Source organism: Emys orbicularis, chromosome 12, assembly GCF_028017835.1.
Source record: "Emys orbicularis isolate rEmyOrb1 chromosome 12, rEmyOrb1.hap1, whole genome shotgun sequence".
NCBI lineage: Eukaryota > Metazoa > Chordata > Testudines > Emydidae > Emys > Emys orbicularis.
The window spans coordinates 20,235,903-20,253,581 of NC_088694.1; the positions used below are offsets into that span (position 1 = coordinate 20,235,903).

The 17,679-nt window shown below is 40.8% G+C and overlaps 1 protein-coding gene across 1 annotated transcript in view; it reads left to right on the forward strand.

Moving 5' to 3' along the window:
- STK4 (serine/threonine kinase 4) overlaps nt 1-17,679 on the forward strand; it is a 74,349-nt gene that overhangs the window by 19,456 nt on the left and 37,214 nt on the right. Inside the window, exon 9 of the mRNA XM_065414264.1 lies at nt 2,408-2,594. Coding sequence (XP_065270336.1) covers nt 2,408-2,594 — 187 coding nt within the window. The remainder of the gene's footprint in view (nt 1-2,407; nt 2,595-17,679) is intronic.

The following is a 17,679-nucleotide window of genomic DNA, read 5'->3' on the forward strand; positions in this document are numbered from 1 at the left end:
GCCTGAATTGTGATAGCATCACTGACAGCTGGTGCCAGATAGTTGGAGGTGGAGAGATTCCTCTAGTGTAAATGTTTTCCTGTGGCCTCTCTGCCCTGCCACATTACTGCTGCTAGAGGGAAAGAGTTACCAAGAGCTTCCATGGCACTGTAGGTTTTCTGCTGCAGCTTCTCACAGTGCTGGATGGGGAGTTTATTGCCCACCTGCAGTAAAACTTCACTCCCCCCTCCCTCCCCCCCCATTAACTTTTGTAGTTCATCCTTTTCCCAGTCTTCTTGGTTTGGTGTTCAGGGGGTTTGGCTGTGAACTACCGGCACCCTTAGTGGGACAGAGGCCTCAGACATGGAGGCACTGGAGGAGGGCAGGGTGCGCTACCACATATTGACAGTGGTGAGACCTTGTATTGTAGCTCTGTGAGAAGTATGCACATTAGCCCTGTGACACTAGCTCAGATCACAAAGACCACAATCACATATACAAAGCAACTGGGGGCTTACCACTTATAACAAATGACCTGTGAACATCATGGATGATTTTTATGTAATTCATGGCAGTGTCAAGTATTGATTTATTTTTTTCCCCACAGAATATGCATGGCTGCTGAGTCCTCCCCTCCAGCTCCCCCACCAAACTGCTGCAATTTTTTCCAGCAGCAGGGAGGTAGAAGCGGGCATCTGCATGCACTTGTCTCTTGCTTAGTGCAGCTCATAGCACTTGGCAGGCATTGTGTTGGAGCAGTAGTTTGGGGACGGGACTGGATTTGGTGACCAGTTTTATGCAAGGAACAGTAGTTGGCACCACAACTGCTTGGAACATGTGCTACGAGCCACACTGAGCACAAGGCTGTACATGCCCACTTCTGCCTCCTTGCTATTGGAAAAATTGAAGCAATTTGTCCTTGTCGTGCTCCCTTCTGACCAGTGGCTTTAAAGCTGTACAGCTCCCGGCCTTATACTGTGATATACCCAGCAAGCCAGCCTGCCTAAAGGCCAGTGCCTGAGTGTTGCTTTCTCTCCGAGGGCTATGAACAGCATATTGCCAGCAGTTGCAAGTTACCACACAGCTCTTTCTAAGCAACCACCTTTATTCTTAAGGTAAAGGCATTACAGAGAAAACAGAAGTTTATACACGTGCTCAGAGCTTACCAGAGGTCACCCATCAGTCTTTCTGTTTTAGCAGGGCCCCATGTTTTTGCAGACTTTCTACAAGGGTTGGGATCCCCCGTGCTCAGAAGGTCCTGTCCATTTGCTGGATCAGAGAGAAGGCCGAGAGTCAGTTTAAATGCAGTGTTTTTATACCAAAAGCTCTTTCTTTGTCTGTTGGCCTCTGGAGTGCCCACTTTTGAACTAGTATGTGCAAGCCTCCTCAGGGTTGGTACCTCTTTAGTGTTTACAATCTGAGTGATTCACTTTAATCACCCCCCACTATTTTTAGTTCCTGGTGAAGCTGTGCAACCCTCCCTCCCTCCCTCTGGAGTTGTGTACAGTCCCTGGCCCACAATGATACATGACCAATCATACAGTATGTTCTCCCAAAGATACTGCATGGGATTGCAATATCTGTCACAATGTTAATGTGTGGTAACAAATGGAAAAAAATATTCTCTGGCATTATCTCTTTTGAGCTTTAGCATGCACATACACACTATAGACTGAATACTGCTGCCATCTAATAACTGTTCAGTGATCTCTAGATCATTTCAGAATGGGGTTTTAGTTCAACGATCATATCTGGCAACCTTAGGGCTTGTCTCCACTTACTGTGGATCGACGCTGTGGCAATCGATCCACTGGGGGTCGATTTAGCGGGTCTAGTGAAGACCTGCTAACTTGACCACCGATCGCTCCCCCATCGACTCCGGTACTCCACCGGAATGAGAAGTATAAGGTAAGTCGATGGGAGAGTTTCTCCCATCGACCCAGCATGGTATAGACACCACAATAAGTCGACCTAAGTTCACGTAGCTGGAGTTGCGTAACTTAGGTCGACTTAACCCCATAGTGTAGACCTGCCCTTAGAAATAGTAAGGGCTGAATGAGTATTGCAACTTAATTACTCCTAGTGATAGGCCACTGGGTCAGGGCTCAGATGCCAGCTGGCTGTGTTGGGACGCTTGTACTGCTAATATCTCTCTTCTGTAGTTAAGTGGAAGACTTCAGTCCCAGCATATTTCTAACAATAGATAAAGCTAGAGGAAAAGGAATGGAGAAGATCTTTCATTACCCATTTAGGAATAGGAAGGAGAGAAGAAAAGGCATAATTTGTTACATCTTGCTGACTTTACAAAATTTTTGTAAGACTCTGATACCAAAGAAATATTGGAAGTTGGTACCAATTCCCTTTGAATGTTGCCACTCTTAATAAGATTACTTTGATCAGTAAATGCATGTCTTGCATCCTCCTACAGGAAGAAGATGAAACAGATTCAGGTACCATGGTCCGGACAAGTGGAGATGAGACTGGTACTATAAGAGCTGCCAGTACAATGAGTGATGGAGCCAATACCATGATAGAACATGATGGAACGCTGGAATCCCAGCTGGGTACAATGGTAATAAATACGGAAGAAGAGGAAGAAGAGGGGACCATGAAGAGTAAGAACTCATTTTTAATGATTATATAGTCCCTAATTCACACAGAGATTAAAATACAAAAATTGAAGTGCGGAAAAACACATTAATGTATGTGGTCAAAAAGTACAATGAGGCCATAGTAGGATGAAATGTCAGCAGAAGGGAGAAAGCTAAATGTAATGGAAAGTTACGATTATTACAATAAATGTCTTATGTATGGCAGCTAAGGATGTTTTAATTAAAAGTGAGTAATAGCTTTCAGCAAGCTGCTCTGCCAATGGACGATATTAGTTTTATGGTAATGTATGTACTTTCACTATACTATTTATTGTAGATACTCTTAGTGTTGCTCTAACTTCCCTTGACAAAACATACAAAATAATTATAAATTACCAGTTAAACCCCAATCTGGGTTTTCTAATTTTGAATTCAGTTAATAGTTTTTCTATTATGGCATGTCTGCCTCACTTCCTGTTTCTAAGGAGATGTGCTGTCTGAAGTTACTAGATGCTCTCTGTTGTCATGGTTCCACTCAGTAGATGCAAGCATTTTTATTAGAGAGATTTTACTTCTAAAAAGTAAAGTAGTATTGGCTATTTGTATTGTGATTGTGCCTTGGGTTGGGCCAACACTGAACAAAAAGATGATGCCTGCCCTGAAGAGCTTTCAATCTGAGTATAAAATGAGACAACCGGTGTATATAGCTTACAGGGAGAACACAAGGTAACAACAAAACAGGTCACCGTGACAAGTAGCGGTCACCGTGACAAGTAGCGGTCACAGCACACCAGCTGTCTAGCACTGTCTGGGAGGGTAGGGGTGAGATGGTGTTTTTTGTAGGCATCATGGCAGAGGAGAGATTTAAGGAGGGACAATGCAGTGGCTTTGCAGATGTTTACAGGAAGTTCCTCCCTGGCATTGAGGTGACATGGGAGAAAGTGCAACAGTACTTTTTTTTTTTAAATCTAAAAAATAAGCAATGAAGATTGGCATTGATGGAAGAGCAGAGGTGGGGGTCTGTACCTCAATAGTGTACGGAATGACAGGTAGTATGGGAATAGGTCATAAGGGCCTTAAGTAAAGATGGGTAGCTTGTGTTTCAGCAGGGAGAGCCAGTGGACAGGAGCAAAGAGGTATATGTGATGTAGGAGAAGCAACAAACCAGGAAAACTACCTTTGCATTGACTTTTTCTGTGGGTATAAGTGGGGCAAGTTTGCATTGACCTAGGCTGGAAAGGAGGTGGTTGCAATAATTGAGATGCAAGATGTGGATCTGGATGGGGAGATTTAGCTGAGGGATTGGAGAGGAAAGGCTACATCTTAATGATGTAAAGCAGTAAGATGTGGTAGTCTTTTAAGGCTTACCTTTTAAGCTGATATGGTGGTACAGACTAATGGTTAATTTCTTCTATGATTGTATTTAAAACATGATGGTTTGGAGAAATGCTGGTTCAAACGTGCACCTCTTTCAGTATAATCAGGAGTTGGGGAGATTCAGCCTCAGCCTGACCTGTGAAAGTTTTCCCTGTTATTGTGGGATTTTCATGACCCAAGTAGAGACCTGGGCTCCATCAGCTGGAAAACGCTTGCTAAGCATAGTAAACATTCTGGGGAGTGGCAAGTCAGTCCTTGAAGGAACAGGTCCAAGCCTGCTTGTGGCTTTAAAGATGAACTAGATAATGGAATCTGACTAATTGGTGTGACTTATATTTGTGCCAGTCAGTTCTTAGGAGGCGGCTACTGCATGCTGCGTGAGCAGCAGGTACAGTGGGTTTCAGTTAAATAACACTGATACAAGTGTTCTGGGGAAATGTCCTCCTCTTTCAATAGGCGTGATGAGATTTGTTCAAAATGGAATCGCCTTTGTAACACTCAAATGTCTTGTGACTCATTGTCACTTATTCATGACAGTAATGTGCGTATTTACCATTAAAAATGCTGGAGGTCTATTTACTATGGAATCAGTTGTGATCCAGACAGTAGTGTGGAGCATCAAACCATAAACTTGGTTGCTGCAGGACCTATACTTCAGTCCTCTGGTTGTGTTGTCATTCTTAATTTACCTCTTCTCTCTCTGTTGCATGTTATCTGGATGCAGACATTTTGTAGAAAATTTAACTATAGTGTATATAATCCATGTGGCATAGCTGGTGCTGGAGGCTGAAACTTTTACAAATAATTAGGCATGATGTGGTGGACCCACTGTCAACTTTACTGAATTTTAGTTTGCCCTGGTAAACTTGCGTGGGGAAACAGGTGGTGCAGCTCCAACTCCAACAATTGTGACGGGGACATGCGGTCCAGCACTCCCTTCCTTACTGTTCTTCAATAGCTACTCCCTCTAGTTTGAGTGATTTTGACTGCTACTATTTAACCTATAACACTGCATTTTAACCAATTTGGGAGTCTATCTGATTTGTTTAGTTTTGAGAGGTTCATCAGCTGATCTGTCTTATTTCACCACAATTGGAAAAACCTTGGTCAGCATATGAAGTACCTGTTTGGAGAACTGTATCTCTTAGCAGCAGCTTCACTTAAGCTAAGCTATAGACTGGTTTCATTAGTCCGGGTGATCTGCTGGAAGTTCTTCCTTACCACACAACCTTTGCCTTTCAACAGCTGAGCCCTCATTTCTGGCCTAAAATGCCTCTCTGGGAAAAGTGAAGTGCTTTGTTACATGTGGCAGGCAGTGCTCTCTCTACTGGTTTCATCAAATGTTAGTCTCAGCAAACAGGAAACAACAAGACTGCAAGACAAGATTAGCACTAGCCATACTAGAAATGACTCCTAGTTGAAAAGGTTTACACGTGGAGTATTTGCATGAAAGAAATGTAGATGATACAGTGACCTTGGGACATAGACTATAAAATGTATCCAAAACTGGGAAGTGAATCCATGCGTAGCTTAAATGCTTTAGTATTTAGGAGGCTGTTCAAGTATTAGTGATAACCTAGCTCTTATCACTCAGGCTATAGAGAATCCAGTGATGAACAGAGGGACAGTGTTAACGCTTGTCCAAGGATAAAAGGTGTGAGTAAAAATCCTTCATATACTCATTTAGCATAGAGTATATTTGATTAGTTTAAGCAATTTTGCAGTCTTAAAAGATGGGTACATGGAATAAATTGGGTTCATTTCCCCCAGAATTCCAGGAGAAACCTGGTCTCATTCTAGCTAGGATTTTTCAGAGTTTGAGGGGAATTAAAAATCCTTTGCAGGATTAGTCCAAAAATCCTTTGATGCCTTAATACAGTGGTCCCCAACCTTTTTGTGGCCAGTAGCACATTCACGTTTTCAGAAGAGTGTGGCGGGCGCCAACAATTTTTCAAGGCTTATTTTGTATTTGTACATTAAATAATACGAAAAACATCATATTTAATATTACATAATATATGAATCCAGAGAAGCCGCGAGGACAGAGAACACCAGTGCCTGCAGCCCCGGAGTTCTTTGTCCCTATCAGGCGCGGGGCTGCGGCTTCTCTCCCTTGCTGGGCACTAGGCGGGCGCACATAAATGCCCCTGCGGGCGCCATGGTGCCCGCGTGCACCGCATTGGGGACCACTGCCTTAAGATGACCTTGCTGTTGTCTAACATCTGAAAATGGCAAGTCTCTTTTGGAGCTGATGCCTGAGATAAAGGGGTATGTTTGTAAGACAGCAAGTGTCTTGAACGCCTGGTGTACAGCCGGGCACACACAAAATAGTTACCCAGCATTTACATCTCATTGAAGGATGCAGAGTTTAAAATGATGGGTAAAGTTTGACTCTGCAGGAGGCTATACGCTTCTCTACTCCTCACAGATTGACCGGACTCTTCTCCCCCCCCCCCCCATGCAGAGCACGCGCGGCTAACCCCCCCCCCCATGCAGAGCACGCGCGGCTAACAGGGCAGCCGGCCAGATGGTGCCACTTACATGGGGCTCCGACAGCCAAAGAGAGCCCCTCCTTCGCTTCCCCTGCAGCAGAGATCACTCCCTCCCTCCCTGCATTCGCAGATCGCCTCCGGCAGTCTGGAGCTCCTCCCCCGCTCCTCCTCCACTGCTACCCAGCGTGCCGGGACGAACGGCTCAGGCCGTTCCTGAGCAAGTTCACAGAGACGTTAGGCGAAGGCCAACAACAAGGGAGCCAGGGGGTCGGAGAAGGGGCAGGGAGGTTTTGGAGGGGGCAGTCAAGAGACGGGGGGGGGGGTCGGGAGTTCGGGGGGGGGCTTTCTGGGGGGGTGGATAAGGTTTTGGGCAGTCAAGGTACAGGTAGGGGGTAGGGTCCTGGGGGGCAGTTAGGGTGGGGAGGTCTTAGGAGGGGGCAGTTAGGGGATAAGGAACAGGGAGGCTTAGGTAGAGGGTGGGGTTCTGGAGGGCAGTTAGGAGCAGGGGACCCAGGAGGGGGCAGTCAGGGGACAAGGAGCGGGGGTGGTGTTTGGGAGTTCTGGGGGGGGGGGCTGTCAGGGGGCAGGAGTGGGGAGAGGGATCGGAGCAGTCAGGGGACAGGGAGCAGAGGGGTTTAGATGGGTCGGGAGTTCTGGGGGGGGGGCTGTCAGGGGGTGGGGAGTGGTTGGATGGGGCATGGGAGTCCCAGGGGTCTGTCTGGGGGTGGAGGTGTGGATAAGGGTTGGGGCAGTCAGGGTACAGGTAGGGGGTAGGATCCTAGGGGGCCAGTTAGGATGGGGGGAGGGTCTCAGGAGGGGGCAGTCAGGGGACAAGGAGTGGGGGGAGGGTTGGGGGTTCTGAGGGGGGTGGGAAGTGGGAGGGGCGGGGCTAGGGCAGGATGGGGGCGGGGCGGGGCTAGGGTGCGGCTCCTCCCGTCCTCTTTTTTGCTTGCTGAAATATGGTAACCCTACACTTGATGGCTTTTTAGACTCACCATCTTCTCTCGGTGAAGACAGTTTTTTCTAACAGAAGAGGGAGCACATTACAAATTGATATAGAGCTCTGCAAACTCTGGCTTTTCTGCTGAAATTTCAAACTTTGGCAAATATTGATTAGCCATAAGTAATGGGGGAAGTCTGCTTTTATAACAATGGGAAGAAAGGAAACTGAGTTATCAAAGCTGACTTGCATTTCGGTGTTAGCATGAATGAAACAGGATAATAGTTTGTGACAAGGAGAGAGATGGCAAATCAGGCATCTATGTACAGTAGTTTACTATAATTTAAATGGCTGCCCCAAGAGGATGGGGGCAAGGGCTATTTAAGTTGAGAATACCAGTTGTTCACAAACAGAAAACATATTGAGTTTGTCCTTTTAAAGAATCTGAGTAATATGGCTTCTCAAGTTTTAAAGGGAGCAGAAATCTAAAGGGTTTTTGTTATAAGAAAAAAGCCTATGATCATTCTTTCACTTTTGAGTATTTCCCCAAACCTCTGCTATCACTTTTTAACTATTCACTAACTTCACACTAAGGGAAGAATGCTACCAAAATTCTGTTTAAACTTGGATGGGAGAGGGAATTGCTTGTTGATGTAATTGATACATTAACTCACAAAGTTGGACAATGCTAAACCCCTTCATTTTTGGCCTCCTTCAGTTCACTTACTTTCACTTACATCGCCTCCTCAAAACTTTGTGGTCCTTACAAACTGAAGGTAAATAGTTCTGTCCTCCAGTTACTCTCAATATAGAAGATGCACGTGTTAATTTTACTTTTACAGATGAAACACCCAACTTTAAAACCAGCATTTATTTTGTGGTTCGGGACATCCTACAATGGCTACTGCAGTTGTTGGATATTTCTTAGCATCTAACCAGAAGAGGGAGCTCCAGAACAGGCTGCTGGCAGATGCTGTTTGAATTGGAAGCTCATCTTCCAAACACTTGGAAGTGTCAGACGACTTCCTCACTCTGAGGAATGAATTTGAGGTTCCCGGTGCAAGTGCTGTGGCAACGTCACTCTTGTGCACACTACTTTCATGTACATGTACATTTAATGCCATAATTTCAAGAGGACCCAGAGCTGCTTGGTTTCATTCAACATTTTTGCTCTTGCTGTCAAAGGAGTACCTACTTAATTTTTTTTTTTTTGTCTTCAACACAGTTGGTTTATTGATTTAATCATTTGGAAAATTACCATATCAGGTTAAAATTTAGCTTAAGCTCCTTTTCCTTTCCTCTCCACCTCCTCCAATAGAATAATATTGAATTCCTAAGTGCAGCCCAGTGCACTGTCCACATTAATATTCCTTTGTATAACTGTTTCTTGGGGAGATGGCTAGGCAGCAGTCTCTTAGGAGTTTGCAAATGCCTTTCCTGTGAATTGCCTCAAATGCTCCATTTTTTTTTCCGACTTATTTCCATGTTAATGTTCTCTTGATGTTCAGTTAAATTGATTGAGCTGTAAAAAGTCATCAAACCAGCAGCAGAACTCTTTTGAGGAAGGATTTTTTAAAATCTTAAATAGGTGAAATAATGGTATTTTTAATGCATTGGAATAGGAGAATTTTCATTAATTCATATATTAAGTGATCTATCTTTCAAATGATAACTGGTATAGCAATTCATGGTAAAGAGTGTTCAGGTGAATACAGTACGAAGATCTAAATTCTTTTACATAGCAGTGGTGGTAGAGTAGAATCTTTCTAGGAGCCTGAAACTCCTGGGTGCTTATATTTTTGAGTAACTGCAAAATTGCATCAAAACTGGTTCTCGCCCTCCCCCCCCCCCCTTTTTTTTTGCTGTCTTGTACCATTTAAAAGAAACAAAACAAAAAACCTGCCTTTTAAATGAAAAAGGGTCTGAGACATTGAAATGTCATATTTCAGACTAGGATTTCTGTGGAAATTCTGGGAAACAGTTTCCTCTAGCAACTCATAAGATATGTGATGAAACTTTCAGAGAGCCATACCTTCTATTCTTAAATGAATTGGTTTGTTTTTTTAGGATTTGATCACTTAAATATACTAGATTTAAAGTGTACTTGTTATGTAATATACAGAAGTACCAAAATCCATCATGTACTAATTTTGGCTGCTTAAATATTTTGCAATTGTTTGGTTTTGTTTTTCCAAAGAGATACTCAAAACAAAATATTCAAACATATTTGCAAAAAGCAACCTCCTTCCCTCTTCCCCCCCCCCCCCCCCCCAAACAAACAGGTCACTAGATATCCTAGTCCAGGCGTCGGCAACCTTTCAGAAGTGGTGTACCAAGTCTTCATTTATTCACTCTAATTAAAGGTTTCGCGTGCCAGTAATACATTTTAACATTTTTTAGAAGGTCTTTTTCTATAAATCTATAATATATAATGAAACTATTGTTGTATGTAAAGTAAATAAGGTTTTTAAAATGTTTAAGAAGCTTCATTTAAAATTAAATTAAAATGCAGAGCTCCCTGGACCAGTGGCCAGGACCCAGGCAGTGTGAGTGCCACTGAAAATCAGCTTGCGTGCCGCCTTTGGCACCCGTGCCGTAGGTTGCCTACCCCTGTCCTAGTCTGTTGTGCACTAACCCTTGAGTCTTCGATTTTTCTGAGAACTGCAACTCTTTAAACTGCACTGCTACACATCTTTTTTTGTTGTAAATCCATTGTTAACCGCTTACTTGATATGAGTTTAACTGCTTTGGAAAAACCTTTAATATTAACCTTTAAAAGCTAGCCTTCTGAATCACTAAGGAAGGGCACTCATTTGTAATATTAGGAACTCTTGTTCTGCTCAGAGACCAGAATAATTATTTTCAGTATACCCACAACAAATCTTTTTATTGTCCTTTCTTGTTAAACTACACTTCAGCCAGCCATGAGCTCAGATTGCTAGTGGGGGGGAAAAAGTTGGTATTTCCTCTTTAAAGATAAATTTCACTAATATTCATGCAATTGATAAGTGTTTGTATTTAGTTATTAAAATTTCTTCTCTTATCTCCCAGCCTATTTGTGTGTGTGTGTGTGTTAGTAGACCTATTTCCTGCTATTTGCTAGTATTCATAGTGCTGGTGGACACTACTGAAAATCTTGTCTTATCCACATCTTGCTTTTATTACTTGCCCATAGAATGGGTAGCACTTGAGATGAGGAAAACTGATACCTTGGATCTTTTAGAACTAAAGAGTAGAAGCATACCTGATGTGGCAGGTAAGATAACTATACTGCCTTCTTGGGCTATAATCGGATCTCATAAGTGAAGTAAGAACTGGCTTGGTCAGTACTTAAACCTGCCCTGTCTTTCTTAAAAGGGCCTGTCGCTGTTGCATGTAAGCACCAAACAAAACATACGATGGAACTGGAGGGTCCCAAGGGGTGTCTTGTGTATGAGGTTTTTTTGTATACACATGAGTGAGGCTCTTTATTGTAGCATACAAATGCAGCAGCGTGGCATTAGCAGCTCTGATAGCACCATACCCTTTGTCATTTGGATATGATGTAAAATATGCCTCCGTTTGTGATCGTTAAAGATCCTCTGGCACTCCTCAGAGTAGGTGCATTAGCCTGTTTTAGCTAGATTCCAAATCCAATGATTACATGAATTCAGCTGGAATTTCCAATTACATTTGAAATCTCTTCCTATTGCTAAGCTGGCAAATGATTGTGCTCTGTTAAGAAGCCACCTTCCATCCTAGAGATGGCAGCATTTCATTAATGAGTGAAAGTGGTGTGTGTGTGTGTGTGTGTGTGTGTGTGTGTGTGTGTGTCTGAGTGTGTGCGCTCTGCAATTTTTTTTAGGTGAGAAGAGGCATCTGAACATGTTAGTCTTGGTAGTCTTGTGTTAAATGTACAAGATATTGATATTTTAACTTTAGCTAAAGTAAAACATTTAAGTGCCAACATTCAATAGACCTTTCATTAGTTAGAAGTCTAATTTTTCATGTAAAGTAATGACTTTTCTCTGTAAAAACAGTAATTTAAAATGCACAGCATAATTAAATGTGGGTGGCTTAGAAGGCATCCACTAGGTGTTACACTCTGTTATTGTTGCAAATGAATAACGCATTATTTATCTATACTTATGAGGCAGCTCTAGGTGGTTTAATGACAGTCGGTATCTGAAGTTGTTTAGTTGCCTGGTATTGAAATGGATGATGTGGTTATTGCAGAAGTATGTCATTGGCCTTTTTCTGCTATTCTTCAGAAGATGACTTTCCATAACACTACCTCCGGTTCATGTATTAGGTTATTCAGCATCTTCAGTGGTATAGCTTTATATCTAAAATGAATTGGACCATTTAAAAGTAATTGGGACATAAAGCATTATTAGCAATATGTCCTCAGATACTATGATGAGCATTGTATAAATACCTAAATTGACTAAACACTTCCTTCCTCTTCTGTAGCATTACACTGCTGCTGTTGATGCATGGTGAATATAAATGTCCACAAATGAGAACTTTCTTCCAGTACTGGGCATGTTTCCCTGTGCTAGTTATATTCTGTATTGCTTTTCACCTTCATCTTAGCAGTACTTCTGGTGAAGATGACTGCTTTTTGTTTACTTCCCATCTGTGCAACAGGAATATCATGTCATGTAGCTGTGAGTGCAGTCATGTAGACTAGCAGTGGGAGTACATATACTGCCATTTTGGTGCTGACAAGAAAGTGGTGTGTTTTTTAACAGTAGGGTAATGACGTCTTCTAAAACACGTTGAGAATCTGAAGGCATTACCCAACAGATTACGTTTTTTAAAATGGATTACAATTGGAGTCTGAGCTACACACTTATCCACTTTCAGTTCTTTGCATGCTGAATCTTGTACATGGCCTCACCATTAATAAAGCCGATACTACATGAACATAAATTCCATCCAGCATTCTGAAATTAGAAGCAGACGTATAGATGTTTAATGTTGCAATCTTAGAAGTATACGTTTGAGTGCCTTTATTGCTTTTACAGTACTGTGTAAGAAAGTATACTTGTGCTAGTGTACCTATGAATGCTAGTGATAGAAACTGGGAGAAGTTTTCTGGACACGAGCAATGGCTTGATCAAGATGGGGAGCATGAGTAATGGAGTACTGAGTAGCATACAGTGGGCCATATACCACAACAGTATCTTGAAAGATGTAGAGGAAAGAGTTGAATCATTTATAATTCGACACAACTTTATCACAAAATAGTAAATCTCATCTGCCGGCTAGCTCTGACCTACCTGTCTCCTATAAGAATAATTAGGAGTTTATTTCCTGTGAGGACCAGAATAAACTGTGCAGGAAATGTCCTCCTCCTGAGAACAAATAGTTTCTCAAATAAAATTTTAAAACTTCTTTGATCAAAGAGTGCCACTTCTAAGTCGGAATTCTTCTTACCAGCCATTACTTATGCTATTGAGGCTCTTTCTCCCAAAAAAACAGCAAACAATGTGGTGTATGCATATCAGCTTCTGTCTTAAGCATTAGTAAGTTTTTATGGCCACAAACAAGTAGAGACATTAAAAAATGGAGTTGTTGACACGTCTGTATTCTCATTCAGCTTTATACCAATCAGAATTCTTAGATTGTTGTGTGCGAGACCCTGGATATGAGAGATTGCAACACATCCAAGTAAAGTTGCTTCTGGGTAAGGTTATGATATGGGCTAGGAATGAGTTATCCAATCAGAACTTGTCACTGTTTCCCCTTTTTCTGCTTTTGTCTCCAATGCCAATACCTTCATGTATTTAGTCCAATGACTAAAGCAAACAAGCTGAGAGAGAAGAATTCCCTGTCAGAAAATCCTGTGGTGATGGATGAGGAGGAAAGCAGCCTCTGTCCCTTCATTTGCTTGTGGGCTAGTACAATATTGTCATAGTTCTTTATAAAACATAGTAAAAGAACATGTCAAAAAGGGTAGTCGTCAGTTTAACTAGCTTTCTTGCATCACAGAAAATGCACAGAGCCTTTTCTCATTTTATAGAAAGATTCCTCTATCACATGTACCATAGACTTTTTATTCTTAATGACACATAAAATATTCTTTCTTTGAATGAATATAAGATACTCAATAGTTTACAAAATAAATTAGTTTGGATGCTTTCAATTAATTGTAATGGTCCTCTGTTGCTTTGCAGTGGTGGCAGGACCCACCAGGCATGGTTTAGATTTCATTTGGGATTGAGAAAAAGTTCCTCATAGTCGTGGGAAGACTTATCAGTGTAAATTTAAGGAGTTGTGAAATGCGTGCCTTGCGCTTCATGTGGGTGAATTCCAGTTCATGTTACTAAAGGGTAGGAAATTAATTAATGGTGGAATACTTTTTGCTGTAGTTGAATAAATTTACCTCTTTCTGCTATGCTGTATGAAATGATGCAGTTCTGTTAATCTTTATTAGTTTCTGTACAAATTATCCCGAGTGGCTTTTAAACTTCAGGTATTGGGGGTAGCCGGGTTAGTCTGTATCCACAAAAACAAACCTTTAATTGAATGGGCCCTGTTAACACTGGTTCTCCATTTGTGAGATAACTCCCTTCTCTTCATGTGTCAGTATAATAATGCCTGCATCTGTAATTTTTACTCCATGCATCTGAAGAAGTGGGTTTTTTACCCATTAAAGCTTATGCCCAAATCTGTTAGTCTTTAAGGTGCCACCGGACTCCTTGTTGTTTTAAACTTCAGTTATGGTTCTCTGAGGAAAAGCTTGATGCAAACAGAACTACAAATTCCATTTGAAATTTGCATATTCGGCATTTATTGTATGGAATCATTGGGCACTATATTGTTAAATGCTTAGCTTAGACCTTTGAGTTAAACTATAAAAGACAGCAATGGCTTTTCTGATTTTTAAAGTTAAAACTAACGTCACTTGATACATCCTTGAAAGTTTGATCAGGAGCTTTTCTATACAGGGACTCTGTATTCCTGGATGTGTAGCACCATGATCCTTATTTTGGGTCTCTGCATGCTACTACAAAACAAATAAGTTATTTCCAGAGTCCTTGGTGTACATGCTCCTCCTACATGCACCCTATACCCCATTGTCACAAATGCATGCACTCTCTGGAACTTAATTGTAGTCCGCTAGTAGCTTGTCTAGATATTGCAGCTTACTAGGACCATGAGCAAACTAAAGTCTAACAAAGTCAGTCAAGTTCTTTCCTAGTACTCTAGTATGTAATTGCAGAAAGTGTGCCCAGCTACTCAGATTTTGTCAAACTTTTTCTCATTCTCAGTGCATAGGCATATCAAATAGTTTGTTACAACAAGGCTAAGCCATGATGAAAGACAGAGTACAACAAAAATATTTTGCATTTACAATCTTTTATCCAAGGATTTCAAAGCACTTACCTGTGTGTAGTTGGTGGGAAAACTCCAAGATAATCCTATTTTGATAGGTTCCTCATATAGAAGTTTGTAGTCTAATTAATTAACCACTGGTGATATCATTTGTCACCAAAAAATACTGTCTGACTTAACAACAACAATTCATGTCCTGGCAGTTTATGCACGAGTGCAACGTTTGTGCATTTGGGCTTTCAGCACTTCATGGTAATGTTTAAAACGAAATAGCTAGTTTTTATCTTCAACATTTTTAATTGAAAACCTTTCTATTAAGTTTAGAGGAAAGAACCAAATTTTTGTTTTGATAAACTTTAGTCTTCCTATCAGGAAAATATACACATGCTCAATATCTAACTTCTCTAATATAATATTGCTAACTTCATAAGCCAACATTTTATGGTTTTAGATAGAATTATGGTTCTGTATATGAACATGTTCATTAGCAAACTGGCAGGGCTGCAGGTTAAACATTTAATTTTAAAATTTTAATGTACTTGCAATGCAGTTTCCCCGGATCTGATTTGGAATGAGGAACATCTACATGCTTCAGGCATAGGTCTCTTTAAAACAGAACACAGATTTAAAGAACACGCAAGAGGTTATGTGGTCTTGAAGGAATGTGTGTACTTCTATCATAGCCAATAACAGCTCTGGAACTTGCTTTCGGTGATGGGGGGGAATAACTATAAAGAGGGGGAAATAGTAAAACAAGGATTTTTTTATTCTGTTGCATTGGTTTCTATTTCCCATTTATTTTAGTAGGAGAGAAACATTCTTGTTATGTTCATAGTTTTACTACTCAGCAAACTTGCTTGAATAATAGGGTGGAATTTTCAAAAGCATTCTACCTTGTCCTATTTCTACTCCCATTGAAGTCTTTTGGTTTTGGAAAATCCCATCCATAAAGTCCAAATGCTATTAGAGTTTATTGGGCAATACTAATGAAGATTCAAAGCAGTGGCTATTTACCGGACACAAGGCTATATTTAACAGTAATTCTGAAATTAATGTTAATATGGAGTACTTGGGATAGCACTGCTTTGGAATTCACGCCTTTGGGTGTGAGGGGAGGGACTTGCCATACATGCTTTGTGATCTTCCTTTCACCTGAGCAGCCATGGCAGTGACATTTCACTGTTCTGTTTTAACATCTGTCCCAAAATAGATTTTAAACATTAATATTTCTCAATTTTCAAAGAAATTATTATACCAACAGCACATTTGAGCGTTTTCTTTTTTTCAGAGTTCTTTTTGGGTAGGGATTCTGATCTTTATTCTTCATTTGGCACACTTTACAATAATGTGCTATGAGCACTTACGGTGCTAAATAAATATCCTAAACATGTAATAGACTGGAAAGGCTCCAACAGAGCTGTTGTGTTCCATTTTGTAATTAATATGGCTCCTAAAATGATGACTATATATTTAAATGATGGAACATTAACAGATCCAGAGGAGCTATATTGATTCATCTCCATAAGAGGCTTTTTTTTTTTAAAGGTCCTAAGTACATGCTTACATAAGAAGTTATTCCAGTCTGACATGCATAATGCCCACAGTATAACCAGTAGCGATTCTCTATCTCTCTCTGCACTTTTACTTCCGTTAAACATTAATATTTTGATACCACCCTGTAATACTAGGAAATGTCTACTTGGCATAAATTAACAGACCCATCTAGTCTGGTGTCTTTCTCCAGCAGTGGCCAGTATCTGACACCCTTCTTTACAGAACCAGACTTAGTTTTTAGTTTCTTCTTTGGTTTCTATCAAAACCTTAAACGGAATTAAACAGGTGAACTTTGTATTGAATTAATAGCAGATGACCTTTCTGCAAAGCTGGTACTGATGTAAGTCAGGATTATAAAAATAAATCTAGCATGCCAGAATGACATTGATTTGGTGTATTGTCTTTCCTTCTCAAGGAGCATTTCTGTCAATCTTGCTAAATAAGCAACCTGACTCTGAAATTCTAGTAGCAATTAAAACTTATAAAAATCCCCAGAGCTGTGCTAGATTTGTCATTTTACAGTCTTTTTCCGTTCATCATTTCCTTGTCAATTAGTAAATCTACATCTTAATCAGTTTAATAAATTATTCCAGTAAATCAATATTTAAGGTTAAAAATATATCCTGTACAAATGTACTTAATTGGTGGCCATTATAGGCTGAAGGTTATTGTGTCCCTCAAAGGACACAGCTGACTTCATGGCTACTGGTGTCCGGTATAATGTGGATGAGAAGTACAGTCCATGTTTTCTTTTAACTATTGTAGAGTTATCAAAATTTAACCCAGAAGCTGCTTGTAGTCATTTGCCTTTTATTTGTATCCTTATGTTGCTCTTCTGTGTGGAAAGAAAATTTAGTTGACTAAACATTAGAAATTTGTAATTTGGTTTCACTGAAGTTACCAAAGGACCCTTCCATGACTGAATTAACTAGTGATGTGATCGACTGCACCTACCCACGGATGTTACTGTGAGCAACAGTTAGTTGGTGAAGAATAAAATTTTACTGTTCTGGGAAGAGGGGGAGGGGTGTTTTTTTTTTTTTTTTTTTTTTTTTAAGGTTACTTTCTGAATTAATCCCTGCAGCACAGCAACTACATCTAAGCAAAATTATCTTTCAGTAAGTATATAAGCTCATGAAAATCAAGTAGTACTCTATGTGAAGGAGCATTTAAAAAGGACTTTTTCAAACCACTCAGCACTAATTTGACTGTTCATTATAATATAGATTTTTAAAAAGAATCCAGATTACCCAGTATAGTGTGTGTATGTATATACACAGATGAGTTCATGCTGCTGCCTCTTCTTTCCTGACACTTCCCTTATTCGGGGTTGGCGACTCTTGTAGCCGCCTTCTAGGCTGTCATGCAGATTGGTCTCTCTGGAGTCCACTGATATCTGGTCTGTGTACAGAGTCTTTGGTCT